At 40.4% G+C, this 19,636-nt stretch overlaps 2 protein-coding genes across 2 annotated transcripts; both read right to left on the bottom strand.

The window, feature by feature from the left end:
- Window positions 1-10,175: 10,175 nt before the first annotated feature.
- LOC127094584 (uncharacterized) lies at window positions 10,176-11,927 on the bottom strand. The gene is made up of 2 exons (XM_051033403.1): window positions 10,882-11,927; window positions 10,176-10,332 (listed from the first exon to the last, which is right to left on the bottom strand). Exons 1-2 carry the CDS (start codon window positions 11,925-11,927, stop codon window positions 10,176-10,178), a joined length of 1,203 nt encoding a protein of 400 aa, XP_050889360.1.
- Window positions 11,928-13,636: 1,709 nt separating this feature from the next.
- LOC127094585 (uncharacterized) lies at window positions 13,637-16,041 on the bottom strand. The gene is made up of 4 exons (XM_051033404.1): window positions 15,864-16,041; window positions 15,292-15,695; window positions 14,495-15,118; window positions 13,637-14,368 (listed from the first exon to the last, which is right to left on the bottom strand). The coding sequence occupies exons 1-4, from the start codon at window positions 16,039-16,041 to the stop codon at window positions 13,637-13,639; spliced, it is 1,938 nt and encodes a 645-aa protein (XP_050889361.1).
- Window positions 16,042-19,636: the final 3,595 nt, after the last annotated feature.

Consider the following 19,636-nt stretch of genomic DNA (forward strand, 5'->3'; position numbering starts at 1 on the left):
CTAACCGGTCACTCTGCTATGAAGCATGTAAGGATAACAGGCTTAATATGATTGCGCCTGAATGAAAAGGACCCAAAAGAGATGAAGAGGTAGGCCTAGGTATTGTGGGATAATATGGGTTGGTTAATATAGGAATGGAGTTTATGTCCGTGTTTGCGGATAAGTGTCATTACGATACCCTTGGTTCACTCAGTTAGTACCTATCACTGCATCCCGACTTGAACTTAGAAGCCTTTCTAGCCCGAATCACTCGTTGACACCGGTTTTTCTTCTTTGAGCTTTTAAGTGTTTTGCTTGAGGACAAGCAAGGGTTTAAGTGTGGGAGAATTTGGTGACACTAAAATTCACCGTATTTTTGACTCCGATTTCGCATGAATTTTAGTTGTTTTATTGTTATTTTGTTATGTTATTACTATGTCTTTCTTTGTTTTCAGGTTTTCAGTCTAACCGGAGCCCTGATCGAGAAAAGGAGTGAAAATGAGCTAAAAAGCCTAAAAATCAGCATTTTACACTTGTGGCTCCCACTGTGGCGGGCGCCATGGGTCCAACCATAACGTGTCCCAATATCAACCTCTCCTCAACTGCCACATCTCCCACTATCTCCACTTGGGCGCCACAATTTCCTCTTGTGGCGGGCCCCACAAGAACAATATGTTTCCCTCCCATTTTCAAACTGAAGGGCATCCTTGTCATTTCCAATATTTTCCTTGCCTATAAATAGAGCCTTGATTTCATTTGTTTCATCATCCAAACTTAGTTACAACTAGGCATATATCAGTATTGTAAAAGTGGTAATCGCTTCACATCAGAGTGTTGCCACACTGTGTAATCGAGTTTGGAGCACTTTGGAAGGAAGTTTAATCCTGCTGCCATTTTCATTTCTGTTATGCACTTTATTCGACCCTCCGATTGGAGCAGGTTTTATTGCTTTACCTTTGTCTACTTTACTTTCCCGCACTCGCACTTTACTTTGTTTATTTCTCGCACCACACTACTTTTATTTAATTTCCCGCACTGCCTTTACTTTGTTTACTTTCCCGCACTCACACTTTACTTTGTTTATTTCTCGCACCGCACTAATTTTATTTACTTTCCGCACTCGCACTACTTTTATTTACTTTCCTGCACTCGCACTTATTACCTTTTATTTATCCATTTTTATGATAAAAATTAAATTGCATTTTTACTTTACCATGTCTAGCTAAACCTATAAAGGTTAGAATGTAAGGATCGTAATTGGACCGATAATTCGTACAATTGTTCGTAGAAACACTTAAGGGCTATTTTGACTTTCAACTTAAGTTTTCTCGCACTTAATTTCCGTTGGGTAAGATCAAAAGCCGTCAGACGTCTATTTAAACTTAGTTGTTTTTAACTATTTCAAATACAACGAAAGCGCTTTGTTTAGTTCATTAGGAGTCTTTAACTTAAAAATAAAAGTGATTTTAAAACTATTTTTGGAGGCGTTTATAAGTTTAGAGTCTGGTTCGTGAGAACCTCTTTTGGTTAAGAAACCTAGGTCAAAATACTTTTCAACTTAGTCAAGATACTATATTTCTTAAAAATAAGTTTACTACTCTAACGTAATGCGCGCCTTTTTATAAGTGACAATAAGAGGGTTTGATTAGGGAGTACAACTCGGTTCTGAATACGCGAAAGCGATAATTCCCGTTAAATTGGTTCTTTTCAAAGTAGGAAACACTGCCCATAAGTAATTCTATTAGCAAGTACTTGGATTATCAATTGATTATGTGAATTACATTCGAACCCGTGTTTATTAATTGAATTTAATTTAATACTTTATTTTTCATTGTGCACTCTTAAAAACCCTGTTTCGATTACCTTAGATAAACACTGTAACAATAGATAACAATAGATTGACATTTGGTCTCTGTGGATTCGACAATCTTTTATATTACCCTTACGCGTTCGTATACTTGCGAAAAACACGCATCAGAGTGGCTAAGCATGGATATGGCTATCTTTATTTGATGTCTTGCTCTTCAAGATATATTTGTGCATTTGTATGTTACTGGATTCTAAATGTCCAAGGGAATTTGGGTTTCTATTGACATTCTTGTCTATTGGATTGCTACCCATTGGTCAGATCTTTTCAACTCTTAACTTTTAATTTTTTGCATATTATTAGTCTTTTTATCTCCTCCCCGTTTCTTTAATTTCAAAATATCTCCCTCCTTTCAAAAAAAATCTTCTTTGATTTAACTAGTTTTGTTCTAAACTTTGACCACTTTGCAAAAGATATAAACTTTGGCCTTATGCCATTGAATTTTCAAACTTCCTTTTCTTAATCAAACTTGTAAGTAGACTTAATTATACTTGACTTAAACTTTCAAAAAATCCAAAAAAGAACTAACTCATTCAAACCATTTTTGGGCCTCTGTGCCTTTCAAACTTAATTTTTGTTAAAAGCAACGCATCCACTTTGAAATTTGTATCACGAACTACGAGGTTTTGATCCTTCATTTTTATGTTGGTACGTAGGCACAAGTCCGAAGGTCTTGCCAAACACAAAAATATAATTAATGAATTCTTTTCTCATCCCCCCATCCTATTTGTTTGTAAACATCATTTTGTACCAAATACATATGCACACAAAAAGGGCTCCCTAGGAGTACCTACGACACTTTGGGTGCTAACACTTTCCCTCTGTGTAACCAACCCCCTTACCTGTAATCTCTGACATTTTGTTAGTTTTGATTTGAAAACTTCTTACTTTTGGGTTTTGTTCATACTTTTTCCCTTTTCCCTTGGAAAAAATAAAAGCGCGATGGCGACTCTTGTTATTTGATGTCTGGCTTATCCATAGCTTGATGATCATGAATTTACCGCTACAGGTATGAACCAACAAGTGAGAGCCTACAACACAGTATCACTGTATTGGGACAACCGAAAAAGAGAGGGATTAGATGTTCAGGTTACGGTCCAAACAACTCTTGGTTCACAAGGAGGTACAAGATGAAGCACAAAGGTATAATGTATTTGGCTCAAAGAATAGGTATATCACATGGAGTAAATGAAGGTAGAATATGAGTGAATCATGGGATGAACGGAATGAAGCGACCGAAATCACAAAAAGGAATATCTGGTAACAAGTGACTGAAGAGGTGTTGTTTGAAACCGGAAGGTGAAAGTGTATTGGAATCCCTAAGAGAAATGAGATTCATACCATAGAGATAATTGGGTGACGGGCCAAGCAACTCTAGATAGAAATGCGGACTTTATGTGAGGCGTCCTAAAATGGTGTATATGGAATTCCAAAGAAAGTATATTTTAATGTCAAAGGAATAATATGTCACTGGGTGAACGATTTATGATCGAAAGCAGATAATGAATTGTGAAAGATATGAGTGATGCCCTAAGGCGAAAGGGGAATATACCTACGTATTCTCATTTTGTAATGAGAAAATCAGAGGAATCGTAGTTCGGAACTACGAGAATAGAAAGAGGGATAATACAATGATGAAGATTGTAATTTGTACCAACAAAATGATATCAAGGGAACCCACAACTGGAGGGAACTTGGAATCAAAGAGTAAACAAGCCTCTCAACCAAAGGGATGAATTAAATGTTTGGGTATGAGACAAACAATTCTAGATTTACAAGATGAATTGGTGTTACAACGTCTCAAAGGGGTAAAAGCGGGGCCCAAGAGAAGGTATTGTTGTGTACAAGGAACAATATATCGCTGGATGGGGAACGAACAGTTCGAGATCAAATAAGAATAATATCTTGGATCCAAGAAAGGGATAGTCTCTGAATCGAAGATCAAAGTGGCGTCTTAGCCAAAAAAGAATGAATTAAATGTTTGGGTGACGTGCCAAACAACTCTCGATTGATGAGGTGGACTGTCGTGATCGTCCTAAAAGGATAGATAAGGAGTCTAAGGAGAAGTATTATTGATCTCAAAAGGATGGTATGATTGAATGAATGATGAATGATTGATCGATAAATAGGGTAGCTCGCGAAGAAACTAGGTTCTCCTGCCTACATATCCATATAATGCAATAAGGAAATCAGAGCTTTCGTAGTTCAACCTACTAGGGATGATACCAAGGATGATTGGAGGCAAACGAATGTGATTGAATGATTGAATTAAAATGATTGGAATGGACTAAGAGAGTGAAGTGATAAGAGACTTGTTAGTCGATTGGTAGGAAATCACACTAAAGTCTATGAATAAGGGCGAACGCTTTGAATATTTGGGGCATATGCCCCATACGCAAAGTCACTCTAGACGAGGATAGGAGAGACTCCGTCTCGTCATTCCCTATTACTTAAGGCTCGTAGCGCATGATACTTCTCTTAACTGATAAGTTGTTGGTGAAGAATCTTAATTGTTGATCCTTGTGTTGATGTTGTCTTTGTATGAAGAAGACTTGGTAGTTTAATCGGTTCGTATTGTACTAAAGTCTATGAATAAGGGAGAACGCTTTGAGTATTTGGGGCATATGCCCCATACGCAAACTTGCTTTAGACGAGGCTTGTTTCGTACAAATTGAATCGTGTTTACCAAGTGTTGGCCTTTTTATTATCTTGTAAAATTCGCTGCTTGATACGACTAAGAATGCCTTGATTGAAAATCTTGACTTGAGGCTTCGAGCTCCACAGTTTAGAATAAAAGTCTTATTAAGTGACCAAGGGTCTTTTGGTCACTCAAATTAGACTGTGGGATTATACAAGTTCAAAGGATTTTAATTGATCAAAATTGCTTTTGATCAACTTAATCGGAGGGTTAAGGGTTGATTAGAAAACTAGGTTAAAACCTAATCTAATGGTTAGATTAATCACACTAATCTAAGGGGTTATGTCATATTTGATTACAAATTCTGTGTTAGAAAAATCCTAAGGGAACATGTTAATGTTAAGACTTTTGGATTAAAATTCTATGTTAAATTCTATTTCTAAAGGAGTATGCATGACAAAATAATCCTAAAAGGGTAAAATGGGCATTTCACAAAATATGGTATTGATTACAAATTAAATTCTAGTTGGAATCTAATCAATATTCTAAAAATTGACTAAGTCCTAAAGTTTGATTTTAACCTAATGTTTGGAAAATTCACTATGTTCTAAAATCACCTAAAATTCCAATAAAACCTAATTTGATCTAATTAAACTAAAAAACCCTTGGAAAAAACTATATAAGGTTTAATTAATCCCTAAACTCTAATTAAATCTAATAACCTAAGTTCTAATATCTCTAATATCTATTATATTAACCTAATTAAATCCTAAGTTTAATTTTTAAAACAATTAAAAAATAAATGGCAAAGGAACAAAACTCTTGAAGAAAAATAAATGTAGAATGGGCCAAAGGTTCACAAATGGGGGTGCAGATAAAATCATCTGCCCAAGCCCAATCTCATCACACCCAATCCCAGAGTGGGGGTACGAAACTCAGATTGGGATGATGAGGCAAAAAACAAATGGGCCTAAGCCCAACGGAAGCAAAAGGCCCTGTTGGAGGCCAAGTTCTAACGTGCGCCTCCCCCAAATTGAATTTGAAGTAGGCTAGACGCACGCTCCCCTCACTTACCGTCTCAGGTCACCGGCCGTCGCGAGCCACCAAGGGCCACCGCGCCGACCGTCATTCCCGACGGTGGTGGCCACCAGAAATGCGGATCAAGTACTCCAATAGACGTCTCTCTACTTCCTCGTTTCGAATCTAACCTCCAAATCCCCTAATTTTTGGCCTAAGTCCACAACCAATCCCAAATCCTCAAGAACCCTAAGAAACTCAATCCCTAGTTACGTGTCCATAAATGAAATCCAGAGCTCGTGGTGCCAGGGCTTTGAATTACCTCAATGTAAGGTGCAATATGGCAATTAAAATGCGAAGAAACAAAGAAGATGGACCTACCTCCGAAGCTGACATTTGCTCCGACGAATGTTGATCGGAGAAGATGATGACAGAAAATCACTTGTTCAAACAGGTACGATATTGCCTTTATCTTCTTCTGGTTTTGCTTGTCTTCCAATTCTTCTTCTTCCAAAATTCTGTAATGTGATGAGGTCGAGCTCTCTCTTCTTGAAGCTTCAATGTGAAGCTTCAATGAAGTTTTAGAAATCAAGCTTTGAGTGTGTGAGAGAGAGGATTCAGAGAGATTTTTGGAGCTTGAGAGTGATGGTTGCAAAAAAGAGAGAGCTTGAAATGATGATGATGGTCATGATTAAATAGGCATTAGGTTTGAGTTAGAGTAGGCTTGGAATTTAGGTTTGGAGTTATTTAGGTGAGGTCCGGAGTTAGTTGGTTTTGAACTCAGTGAGTTACTCACTAAGTTAGTTTGTTATGGCCTTGAAAGTTGTTATGGCAGTTGGTTGGTTAATTGAGTGGAAAGTGTTCAAGTCCAATTCTATTTCTGACTGGCCATTGCAGGTTGTAACTGAGTGATGACCTATTGTTTAGTTGGCCCATGTGTGGATGACTTGTAGCTGTAGGTAAATGGCGGTTCAAGTGTGATGCTATGACATGTTGAATCTTCTATGATCCAAACTCTGCTATGGGTTCCGCTATACCATCATTGCTGGATGTTTGTTGCTGATTCAATTCCCTTGTTTTGCTATGCATTACCAACTGATAATTATTTGTGAATTGTTGCACTTGTTTGTTGCAGATTTATTATATTCACAATGTGCTTGAGTGAAGCTTAATTATGTATTGAATTTGTTATTTGAAGTTTTGTTGAGTGCTTGTACCGAGACCTGTTGTGACCTGGATGTGGTTCTACAAGATTCTTCAATTGGCATGATCCTGACAAATGCTGAAGCTTTTATTAGACTTGCCATCAGCGTGTGTGTGTATGACTACCTGATGTTAGGTTTGTTAGTTGTAGTTTCTTGGGACAACATGGTCTGGCTTGAGTTTGAAATAGGTTTTGGTGGTTTTGGCAATGTCTTATTGACTTCCAGGCTATACATGGCTGCAGAATTGTTGTGCAGAATTGGCACAGGTATGCATCAATGGCTTTTTTGCAGGATTGGTGATGGCCCTGTGTACAGGTATGATTCGACAGCATTGCTTCATGGCTGTTATGCTCATGGTTTTTTGGTGTTCATGCAGGTGTGCATTTTTTTGTATGATTGACCCGTGATTGCATCTGTGGGCACACTTATGGACTTCAGTTTGGCACACTTGCAAGCCTTGGCTATCTTCGATGACAGGGGTTCATGTTCAATCTACAGGTCCAAATCTCATAGCAGTGTAACTAGGCCCCGTGAGGTTTATGGTTTGCATCTTGCCCAAGTGTTAAACCTGACTTGGTCCATTTTCAAAAATTATGTAAAACAAGTGATGAGTCGACTCAAATAGGGGATGAGTCGACTCAAACATAGTTCATTTCAGGGTTGGGTCGACCTATGACTTGACCTGTTCAGACCCGTGGCAACATGGTTCAAATGAAAATGGGAAATGAGTCGACGTAAGGAGTGGATGAGTCGACTCATTCAGATTTCCCAGAATTGGGTCGACCTGTGACTCGACCTGTTCGGACCCAAAGGTTTTGCTTTGAGTCATGAGTCGACTCATAGAGTTGAAACTTCCAAAAATGAGTTTTGTAATGTATTATGACATGAATCAAAAGAGATAAGAATATCTGTGAAGTTGAAAGTATGTGATGCTAATGGATAGAAAGGTTTTGAGATATAAATGTGACCGAAGTTTAAAGACGAGAAAGGTTGGGACATGGGCATGATGGTTGAACACAAGTGGTCAAGTTTGCTTTTGATGCTTCCAAGTACAAAATGGCCAAAATAAAAATTGACATGAATTTGGAATATATGATTAAAACTAGGATGGAAATTTGGGAGTTTAGGATGACAAAAAGGGTTTAAGTTGACTTTGGTCAAAGTTGACCAAAAATTCAACTGTTGACCAAAGTCAACATTTGGTCAACATACATTTTTTTGCATTTTTTTGTATGTAATGAATATTTTATGGATGAAAATGAATGAAATTGGCCAATTGAATGAAAATGAATTGACTTAATACATGAATATGTCACTTGAAATGGATTGAATTTTGGGATTCTATGATCATGATTTGAAATTAGGTACGGGTAGACATGACCTGTATGAACTAATTTGAAATGGATTGCATAAACTCAAACCCAAGATCCACAACTGACTCATGAAAGAAAGAAACATGAACCTTAGCAAGACCTATGGACCAACCAATAGTGGCATAACAATGATCAAATGAATGAATGGAGGTGAGTGGAAGTTATGAGACCAAGGACTTGGGTTATGGCTAATAGGCTCAAGCACCAATGATGGAACCATAACCAAGGAGACAAAATGAATGGAACAAGCACATGAGGCTGAGTGAAACACACACTGAGTGAAAGATCACATGAGATTAGGGTTAGGAGCCACCATTAGGGTTTTCATACCCTGAGGAATGCCATAATGAGGTCTTCATGAATGTATGTCCCACAGATCAAGAGATTGGGGTTTCCAACATTAACTGATGAAAAGTCGAGCCATGAGGCATATTAGGGCCACATATTCCTTGATTAGGGTTTTATGAGGCGTAGCCTTCAATCCAAGTCTTTGAATCAATCAAGATGCTTCTCAAGCAAAGCCAAAGCTCCATGACCTCCATCATTAGGAGATTAGGGTTTGGGAGGCTCCTGAGCCTTGGTGCAAGTCCAAGCCATATCTTTCCAATTATTGCACAAACAACCCCCAACTCCACAAGCCAAGCATTTGGAATACATGGTAATGAATGGTGCTTATGCATGAGTTATTAATGTATGCAACTGAACCCTAGTCAAATGATTGGATGGAGATATGAAAAAAAGTGGGTAGGCAAATTTTGGGGTATAACAGCTGCCCCTATTTAATCTTCTTGAACCAAAATAGGGGAATTGCGGGAGCTTTCCAGGTATTCAAGGTAGAAGAGAATTAAATACTAACGTATCCAAAAATTTGCTTGAACGGGTGGTCGCACTGTTCTCGAACAGGTCTTTGATGTGTGTAGAGTGTCATGATGGAGAGTATGATATGCATGGTGTATGATGTATGCTTTATTTTCATGATGTGTGTATGTTGTTTGGTTAGATGTAGGTCATTTTTGGGGAATATGAATCTTTATTGTGATGGGGACTCTGACTCATCATCGATGACCAGAAGGTCAATATTGTGGGATCCAGGTAGTAATACTGTTGTCCAGGACTCCCCTATCTGATGGAGAACACTGGGGCATAATAACCGACCGGACGGTCATTTAGACGTCACATGTGTTCCAGCAAGACAATGTTTGAACTACCATACATCTTTTAAGGGCATCGGGGTTTTACAGTAATGCATAATGTTTTCCTTTAGTGTAGCTTTTATTATACTTCGAAATTTTAAAGCATAATGCGGATACGGTAAATTAGTTATTTTGCATACAAAACACAGAAGAAAAGTACTTAATGAAATGAACAGAATTTTATTAATATGGAACTGTACATATGGTGCGTACAAAGATGTAAACACCCTTGATGAGGGTGTTGCCAAAATTGAAAAATAAATGAAATGGCAATGGGAAACAATCTTTGTATATATTTTTTTCATTGATTACAACATTGGCCTTAGTCTACTATAGAATCTGAATCCCGAGACCTTGATTCGACTGACGATGATTGGATTGACCCTTGACCATCTGATATCTAGCTTGTAGCGTAATGGGCTCTAGGATCATAGTCAATGCCTTTATCCCTAACTTTTGCCTGAACATTTTTATTCTTTTCGTCCACCGGGATGCTCCTTTTTGCCTAAGTCTCCCTTTTGGGTTTTCGACTTAGCGAGCTTTATATTTGTTCCCTAACTTTTGCATTGACAATTAATTTTTTGGTCCATCGGGATAGCCATTTTTTCCTAGATCAATCTTGTGAAGATTAATCTAGCAGGCTTTCGTCATTTCTTTTTAGGCATAATATTATTTGACTATGTCTGCATTCACTGGAGAGGGCAAGTCTTCCCCGTCCATTGTTGTGAGGATTAGAGCCCCACCTGAGAAGGCCTTCTTGATGACGAAAGGTCCCTCATAGTTGAGAGTCCATTTGCCTCGTGGGTCTGAGTGAATAGAAGAATAGCTTTTGAGTACGAGTTCCCCTACGCGATACTCATGCGGAAGAACTTTCTTATCAAAAGCTCGTTTGAGACGTCTTTGTTACAACTGACCATGACAAACGGCCGTCAAACGCTTTTCTTCTATCAGATTCAGCTGGTCATACCGTGATTGAACCCATTCAGCTTCATCGAGGTCAGCCTCCATGATGACTCTTAGTGAAGGGATCTCGACTTCAATTGGTAGGACAACCTCCATCCTATATACCAATGATTATGGAGTTTCCCCAATGGACGTGTGGACCGAGGTTCTGTAACCGTGCAGAGTAAAGGGTAATATCTCATGCCAGTCCTTGCATGTCTTGACCATTTTCTGGACGATTCTCTTGATATTCTTATTAGCTGCTTCTATGACGCTGTTCATCTTGGGCCAGTATGATGAAGAGTTGTGGTGCTCGATCTTAAATTCTTTGCACAACTCCTTCATCATGTTATTGTTGAGATTACTGGCATTGTTAGTGATGATTTTGCTAGCTATTCCATAGCGGCAGATTATCTCTTTCTTGATGAACCGGGTAACCACTTGTCGAGTGACGTTGGCATACAGAGCAACTTCGACCCATTTCGAGAAGTAGTCGATGGCGACCAGGATGAATCAATGATCGTTGGAAGCTTTAGGCTCTATCATCCCAATCATATCAATACCCCACATAGAAAAAGGCCATGGAGAAGTCAAAACATTCAACGGAGTCGGTGGCACAAAGATCTTATCACCATATATCTGACATGTGTGACATCTTCTAACAAACTTGTAACATTCAATCTCCATTGTCGTCCAGTAATACCCATCTCGAAGGATCTTCTTGGCCATAGCAGGACCTTTTGCATGTACACCCTCGTAGCCTTCATGTATGGATTTTATGATCGTACTAGCTTCATGTCTATCCATGCATCTGAGTAGTACAAAATCATAATTTCGTTTGTATAACACATCACCATTTAGGAAGAATTTGGAAGAGAGTTTTCTCAGAGCCTTCTTATCAGTAATGGATATACCCTCGGGAAATTGTCGATTCTCCAAAAATGTGTTTATGTCATAGAACCAGGGCTTATCATTAGGATCAACCTCAATTGCTAGACAATGTGCTGGTTCATCTAAGTGGTCAATATGATAGGATGGTGCTTCATTCTTCCATTTGACTTTGAACATAGATGCCAGCGTAGCTAGAGCATCTGCTAACTGATTTTCTTCCCTAGGAATGTGATGAAAAGAGATTTCATCAAAGTAGGATATCGGCTTTCTGATATGCTCCTTGTAAGGTATCAACTTGCTATCCCGTGTCTCCCAATCACCTTTTACTTGACTTATCACCAGAGCTGAATCACCATATACCTTAAGAATCTTGATTCTCAAGTCAATGGCCGCCTCCAAACCGTAGATACATGCTTCATATTCTGCCATATTATTGGTGTAGCCAAAACATAATCTAGTGGTAAATGGAAGGTGGAATCCGGTTGGAGAATTGATAACATCACCTATGCCATGTCCTCGAGCATTGGAAGCACCGTTGAACACGAGCGTCCATCGCAATCCTAGTTCGGGGCCTTCCTCAGGGCTTATCTCGGAGCCTGGAATAGTGAAGTCTCTGATAAACATAATGTCTTCTTCAGGAAAGTCAAACCTCAACGGCTGATAACCTTCGACATGTAGGTGAGCAAGGTAGTCAGACAAAACACTCCCCTTTATCGCTTTCTGGGTCACATACTGAATATCATACTCGGTCAACAACATTTTCCATCGGGCAATTCTACTAGTAACAGCAGGCTTTTTGAAGATATACTTTATCGGATCCATTTTGGATATCAATAAGGTGGTATGGCAAATCATATATTGTCTCAGGCGTCGAGCAGCCCAAGTCAAAGCACAACAAGTTTTCTCTAAAAGTGAGTATCTGGTCTCACATTCAGTGAATTTCTTGTTGAGATAGTAAATATCATGTTCCTTCTTGCCTGTGTCGTCATGTTGGCCCAGAACGTAGCCCATAGACTCATTTAGTACTGTGAGGTACATAATGAGAGGTCTACTAGGAACCGGTGGTGTTAGGATTGGTGGCTCTTGCAAGTACCTTTTTATTTTATCGAATGCCACTTGGCAATCATCTTTCCACACAATCGATTGATTCTTTCTCAATAGTTTGAATATCGGTTCACAAGTAGTTGTTAAGTATGATATAAATCTGGAGATGTAGTTGAGTCGACCAAGGAAACCTCACACTTCTTTTTTTGTTCGGGGAGATGGCATTTCTTGGATGGCTCAAACTTTGTCGGGATCAACCTCTATACCTTTCTGACTGACTATGAAATCCAAGAGCTTACCGGATCGGACCCCAAAAGTGCATTTAGATGGATTTAGACGCAACATAAACTTTCGGAGTCTGACAAACAATTTCCTCAGGTTCACCAAGTGATCTTCCTCAGTTTTGGATTTGGAAATCATGTCGTCCACATAAACCTCAATCTCTTCATGAATCATATCGTGAAAGAGGGTTACCATGGCACGCTGATATATTGCCCCTGCATTCTTCAAGCCGAATGTCATTACTTTGTAGCAGTGAGTTCCCCAAGGTGTGATGAAAGTTGTCTTCTCCATATCTTCTGGCGACATCTTTATCTAATTATACCCGGAGAACCCATCCATGAAAGAAAAGACGGAAAACTGAGCTGTATTATCAACCAAAATGTCAATATGAGGCAAAGAGAAGTCATCCTCTGGACTTGCTCATTTGAGGTCTCGATAATCTACACATATTCCGACTTTACCATCCTTCTTCGGAACTGGGACGATATTAGCAACCCATTATGGATACTCAGAAATGGCTAAAAAGCCAGCATCAAATTGCTTCTTAGCCTCTTCCTTGATCTTGAGTGCCATGTCGGGTCTCGTCCCTCTAAGATTTTGCTTGACGGGAGGACATTCAGGTTTGAGTGGAAAGTGATGTTCAACGATACTGGTGTCTAACCTTGGCATATCTTGATACGACCAAGTGAAGACGTCAACATACTCGTGCAATAACTCTACCAACTCGGAGTGTACATGCTTGGCAAGAGATGCTCCAACTTTTACTTCTTTTTTATCAATTTTAGAACCCAAATTGATGACATCCACTGGTTGTTTGTATGACTAAATCTCTTTTTCTTCGTGCTCAAGGAGCCGTGCTAGTTCAGCTAGTTATTCACAATCTTCCTTACTGTCGTCTTTAGCTTGGTTGATTGGAAATCCAGATTTACAGATGATTTTTGCCATATTGTAATCAATAGTTTTGTTTTCTCTGTATATGATGAGCTTATTTTAGTATCCTTTTTAAGAAAGTGGAAAAAAGGAAAAGAAATCTTTTGTCATTTCGTTGTTTTAGTGAAAAAGTAAAAATAACTGAAAGAAAAGAAAACACAAGTTTTGCATGCAAAAAGTACTTTTTAATTTTTCAATAATACTTTTAAACATGGAGGCCTTTACAAGCTATCCTCTCGTCTCGGGCGAGGACGGGGGATTGAGAATAAAATGCATTATGTTTTTTCCAAGTACACTATGGGAATCATGGTAGCCGTCCAATTGGGAAGCTTGAACCCTGGAGGACATCTGCGTATGACATTAGGTGTCTCTGGTTTGCTGTCACTAGATTCTCCAATGACTGCCACATTATGATCATTTTGAAAGTCGGCGCTGCTGAATTTGACTGGGTTGAATTGCTTCTTCTTTGGGCTCGCCTTGCGTGTTGCTGGGTGATAACCGATACCAAATATGTCGCGCTTCTCTGCCACGTCAACAACTTTACCCCAACCGGAAAGTGGGCCTTTCTCCGATGTCTGTTTGGCGCTTCTGACTGAAGATAGAATGATGGCGGATGATTGGTCATTATTGGCGGTAGCAGAACTGACTTCTTCAAATTCTAAATAGTGGAGTGGAATCTCAACAATTCCTTCATCTGTCTCAAAATATATGAATGACGAGAGTCCGCTAACCAATAGATCTTCTTCACCACACACGATTACCAGTTTATCGTCAATCAAGAACTTCAGCCTTTGGTGCAGCGTAGAGGTGACTGCCCCAGCGGCATGAATCCACGGCCTGCCCAACAAACAACTGTAAGCTGGGTTGATATCCATGACTGGGAAGGTAATGCTGAAGTGGTGAGGCCCAACACAGATGGGCAGATCAACTTCCCTAATAACCTGCCTTCGGGGGCCATCAAAAGCTCGGACAATCAGTGTGATGGTCCTCATCTCGGGCCCTTTAAACTATAATTGACTTAATGTAGATTTTGGCAATACATTAAGCGAAGAACCGATGTTGACTAGGACTCGAGATAGGAGAGAGTCTGTGCACATGACCTAAATGTGTAGTGCTTTATTATGGGCATTTACCTTAGGAGGTAATTCTACTTCATTAAATCCCAAATACCTACTGGAAGTGATATTAGCAACCACGTTGTCAAACTGATCGACCGTGATATCTTGCATCACGTGAGTGGCATTTAGAACTTTCAGCAACGCTTTGCGGTGAGCCTCAGAAGTCAACAACAAACACAAAATGGATATTTTGGAGGGAGTCTGGTTCAACTGGTCGACGATCTTAAAGTCGCTCTTCTTGATCAATTTGAGGAATTCCTGGCTTTCCTCAAAAGTGATGCTCTTCTTGTGATCTTCAACTTGCTTATTCTCAACCATCGACCCTTTACCTTTAGACACTTCTGATTCTGCAGCTTTGTTATCAATAACATTCGTCGGAACTGGAACAATTGTCATGTTCGGAGTGGCAGGTACAGTTGCCCCTGCCTGCGGAGTCGGAGTAGGAATGAACTTCTCCTTAGACGGGATAATTATGGGTGATGGAGACACCCTAGGAGTGTATTTTGGAGAGAATACACAGCCACTGCAAGTCATGCCTCCTGCTCCAGCGATGTTGACAATTTCAGTGTCAGGAATACAAATTTCTTTTCCTCCCAAATACGTTGTTGTTTCATAATTCCAAGGTACTGCCTTGGTGTTCTGATACGGAAATAGACTGGGAACACGAAAATGAAAATTGGCTGAATCCTCTTGGGAGGAGCTTCGACCTTCTTATTCCTATATATGATAGTTATTGGTTCAATTACTGCAACTTCCTCCACTGCCCTGAACTTGGAGAACTATATCAAACCCTGATCCATCAGCTTTTATACATAACCTCTTAACTCATCGCAATTGTCTGGATCATACTCGCATACTGCGCAATCATCATGTATACCTACTAGAAACCCAAACTGCTCAAGTCTCTTCAATATAACCGACAACTGAGTCTTTACATCGTCGACTCTCAGTACAGATTCATTTGCTTCCTCTTCAACTACAACGTTAACTACTGAACCACCATGATTTTGCAGGGGATCCGTCTTCACATTGGGGTTTTCCTCGGAAAAGGACAATATTTCTTGATCAATTAACTCTTGAATCCTCTTCTTGAGAGCCCAAGAGTCCTCTGTGGAGTGTCCTATATACCCTGCGCGAAAGGCGCATGAGGCATTATGATTATGATTACGATGAAAGGGAGGAGAGGCTGTTGGTAGTTCCCTTGGCACAATATTCCCTATGTGGATCAAATATGGAATCAGTTCTACAAACGGCACCGAAATCTTATCAATCCGGGGATGATTACCAAAATTGTTCCTATTATTCTGACCTCAACCTTTTCCTTTGTTGTCACTATTGTACTGCTGGTTCTGATTTCTCTAAGCGGGTGCTGATTGTTGATTACCTTTCTGCGGTTGATACTGACACGTCGATTGTTGATATTGAGTTGCAGCGATATACAAATATGGATAGTACGACATAGGGACCATCGGAAACTGATATTCGGGGTGGGCACCTTCCGTCACAACATTTGCTTCCCCCTCTTTTTTCCTTGGGAAGCCCCCATGTGACCTCTTCTTCATTGTCTACAAAATGGTTGTATCTGTGATCTTCCCTGATTTCAGCCCATTCTCTACACGCTCACCGATAGTTACCATATCTGCAAATTTTGTAGGCGAACTTCCAATCATCTTCTCATAATACAACCCTTGGAGAGTACCCATGAAGATATCCACAAGTTCATTATCAGATAATACTGGTTGGACCCTGGACGCCATCTCGCGCCAATGCTAAGCATACTTTTTAAAGGTTTCATTGGATCTCTACGCTTGATTCTGTAACTAAGTCCTCATCGGAGCCATGTCAAAATTATACTTATACTCTTTCAGAAAAGCCTCTGACAGGTCCCTCCATGACCGAATCTTAGTACATTCCAAACTCATATACCAGTCTAGAGAAGCTCCAAACAGGCTATCTTGGAAGAAATGGATCAGCAACTCATTGTTATCGATGTACGATTCCATATTCCTGCAATACATGATGATATGGCTACGTGGACAGCTTAGACCTTTGTATTTTGGGAGGTCTGGTACCTTGAACTTCAATGGAAGCACCACATTTGGAACTAGGAAAAGATCTCGAGCATTGATACCGAAGGCTGAGAAACCCTCAATAGCCCTTATTTTGTCGTCTAACAACTAATAATTCACAGGTCTGGCCGGATCAACAGCGGGAAGAGCGACCAGACTGGTTGGTCGAGAAGTTTCTGGAGCTATCGCCTGAACATGCATATTCTGTGGAGCGAACAACATTTGCGGTGGGTACGAGAAACCAGGAGGCACTGTCTAAGTGGCATGCACCACATGAGGATATTGTCCTCCAGCCTGAGTATTAGGGGCCTGAGGTGCCCCTGTCTGCACATACTGGAGTGCAGGATTGGTGGGTGCATAGGTCAACATGGGCACAGAGGTTGCCCTAGGATAACTGAATGAAACAGTTTAATTGGTGCTCGCAGGTCAAGCAGCTTCAGTAAGAATCTGGAAATGGAGGAACGGGCCTCGGTATTCACCTTCAGCGTTAGGAGTTTCATTAGGGACCTGACCTTGGCGGTCCTCGGGGTTGGTAATATTAACCGAGTGAGTCTGAGCAGTGGGTAAACCCCAAGGGAAAACAGTATTTCCAACAGCAGCAGGGGCGATGAGAGTCGGATGAGGGAAGAAAGCACCCCCATTGGCAAAGTGAGTAGCAAAATTTTGGGGCATTCCCCAAGGGTAGGCAACAACAAGCCTATTCACATCAACATGGATTAGTTGGAGGTTCCTACTAGTTCGTACTATAGTCTCCACCAGAGCTTCGACGGTAGCACCAGCAGCAGTAGCAGGATTGGTCACCCCAGCAGCATGGGTGACGTTGTCATCAACAGGGTTAGCAGAGGTAGGGGTCCTCTGAGTCTGGAGGAGTTCCAAGATTGTCTTCATGTTCCCTTAAAAGAGGTTCATTCTGCCCTGGACCTGGGCGAGGGATTCACAGACAACAGCATTGTCGGATTCAAAGTCAGCCATGATCTTGGATTTGTTTCCTCGGGTGAAATAGTGATGACGAGTCGTCGTTTTTGCTATGGAAAAATGGCGATGGTAAGCATTTTGTTTTCAGGTTAGCTATGTGCAATGGATGAATGTAATAAATGCATGTTAACAAATAAGAAAATATTATTTCTAGGGTGCCAATGTGCCAGTGTGCATACATAGTTATACAGTGAGCGAGAATAAGACAACATAAGTATTGCAACAAAATCTCTTTTATTCATTTGAAAGTCAAACAATACAAATTATTACAACTCGATATCATTTTGATGAACTAGCATGGAGATCAGACTTGATCCTTTCCATGACAACCCTACATACAGATACAAAATGGAAAACGGCCCACAAAGTGTTGTGAGGGAACATGTCAGCATAAGCTTTCTTCAGCAATCCAGGAAGGTCCTCGAGTGACTGACTAGCAAATTCGGCTAGGTGAGCATGTCTATCAGTCCAATACTAAGCGTCCTTGATGAGGTTGTGAAGTAAGGAGTGATTAGGTCCGCTTAGAATATCCTGTACAAATTCCTCTTTCTGGTCTAGGAGAACTTGCAAGTGACGACTCTGAATCTTCCGTTGGGTAGCTTCCTTTTGCAGCTGGTTCCTTTCTTCCATGTTCCGATGGGCTTGATTGTTCAAAGCTCGTATCTCTTCAAACCTTTTGTCGATGTCACTCTGGAGTTATGCGAGAGTTACTTCCAGCTTCTTGGCACGGGCTTGCTCGTCCTTCATCTCTTTCTGACATTTCTCCAATTGGTCTTGCAGAGTCTTGATCTGGCCTTGGTAGTCAATCTCCCTCTTGCGGGCTCGGTGTTGGGCTTCGGCTAATTCTTTTTTCTTGTTTGCAATGGTCTCAAAATATCCTTTTAAGGAATCTCCCACCTTCATCCTTTTGTTTTTCTTAATCTGAATATCGATATCTGCTTTGTTGAACCTTTCTCTCTTCTGACTGAGACTGGCCTTCAGAGTGTTCTTTTCTGATGTGACCTTTATCAGGCTAGAACGGAGGCCAACGTTCTCCTTCTCCAACTTCTTAATGGTTTCTTTAAGGCGATCTAATTCAGAAACTACCACGGCCGGTGGTTTAATGGTCTTGATACACATGGAAGGTTCACATGGGTATGACAATTTGATTATTTTGGCCCTTGACTTCACCCAATCAACATATGAAGCTGTCACGGTACACAGTTACTTGCCTAGTTCTTTCTTCCCAATTTGTTGTATCTTGCCCCAGGCTCTGCGCACTTTCTTCATCAACTCTGGATTCTCAACCCCTTCGGCTAACAACAGTTCTTCTAATAGACGGTCTTCAGGTTTCTCTTTGAGTGGATATCCCAACTGATGCAATGAGAAAACGAGGTTATATTTGATCAAACCCCCTTTTATGCTGACGAAAGGAACATTTAAGAACTCCCCACATCAGAAGATTAGCTCCACCGTCAAGTAATCGAGACTAAACCAGACGACATCCTCAACATCTAATGAAATCAACCTTTGTAACCATTTTAGATCACCCACATTATCAACAAACGACCATTTCTTCGGTAGGTGGGACATGATCCACTTTTGAAGCAAAGGAATACAACAATTGATAGTCCCCTATTTCTTTATGTTTCTCCAATGGAAGAAGAAGAATACATCAGCTAGTAAGGTGGGAATTGGGTTCTGGGAGATGAATATGGTAATGGCGGTCTTGTCAACGAAGCCTTCAACATTTGGGAATAGTACCAACTCATAGATGAGTAGTGCGAAGCTGGCATAAAAGGCGTCCCAACTTCCGCCGTTGTCAAACACAGTGGCGTTCTCGAATAAGAACTTAGACAGTAGGCGTTGTGTGTTACCCTTGATTCGGAGTGTGGACTCGATTAAATCCTTCTTCATGCACAAGGCTTGAGCTATATCTGCGGAGTCTGGGGCATTTTCCTTAATCATGCAGGGAGCTTGGTCTTTAACTGGTAACTGTAGTAGATGGGCAAACTCCTCTAGTGTGGGGGCTAGAAGGAAGTCCTGGAATGTGAAATAGTGTAGCGTGGGATCACAAAACGGCGTGAATGTGAACATTAACCCCGAGTCTTCCTTAGTAGACAAAACTCCCAAG

This window comes from Lathyrus oleraceus, chromosome 6 (genome assembly GCF_024323335.1).
Source record: "Lathyrus oleraceus cultivar Zhongwan6 chromosome 6, CAAS_Psat_ZW6_1.0, whole genome shotgun sequence".
In the NCBI taxonomy this organism is placed as follows: domain Eukaryota; kingdom Viridiplantae; phylum Streptophyta; class Magnoliopsida; order Fabales; family Fabaceae; genus Lathyrus; species Lathyrus oleraceus.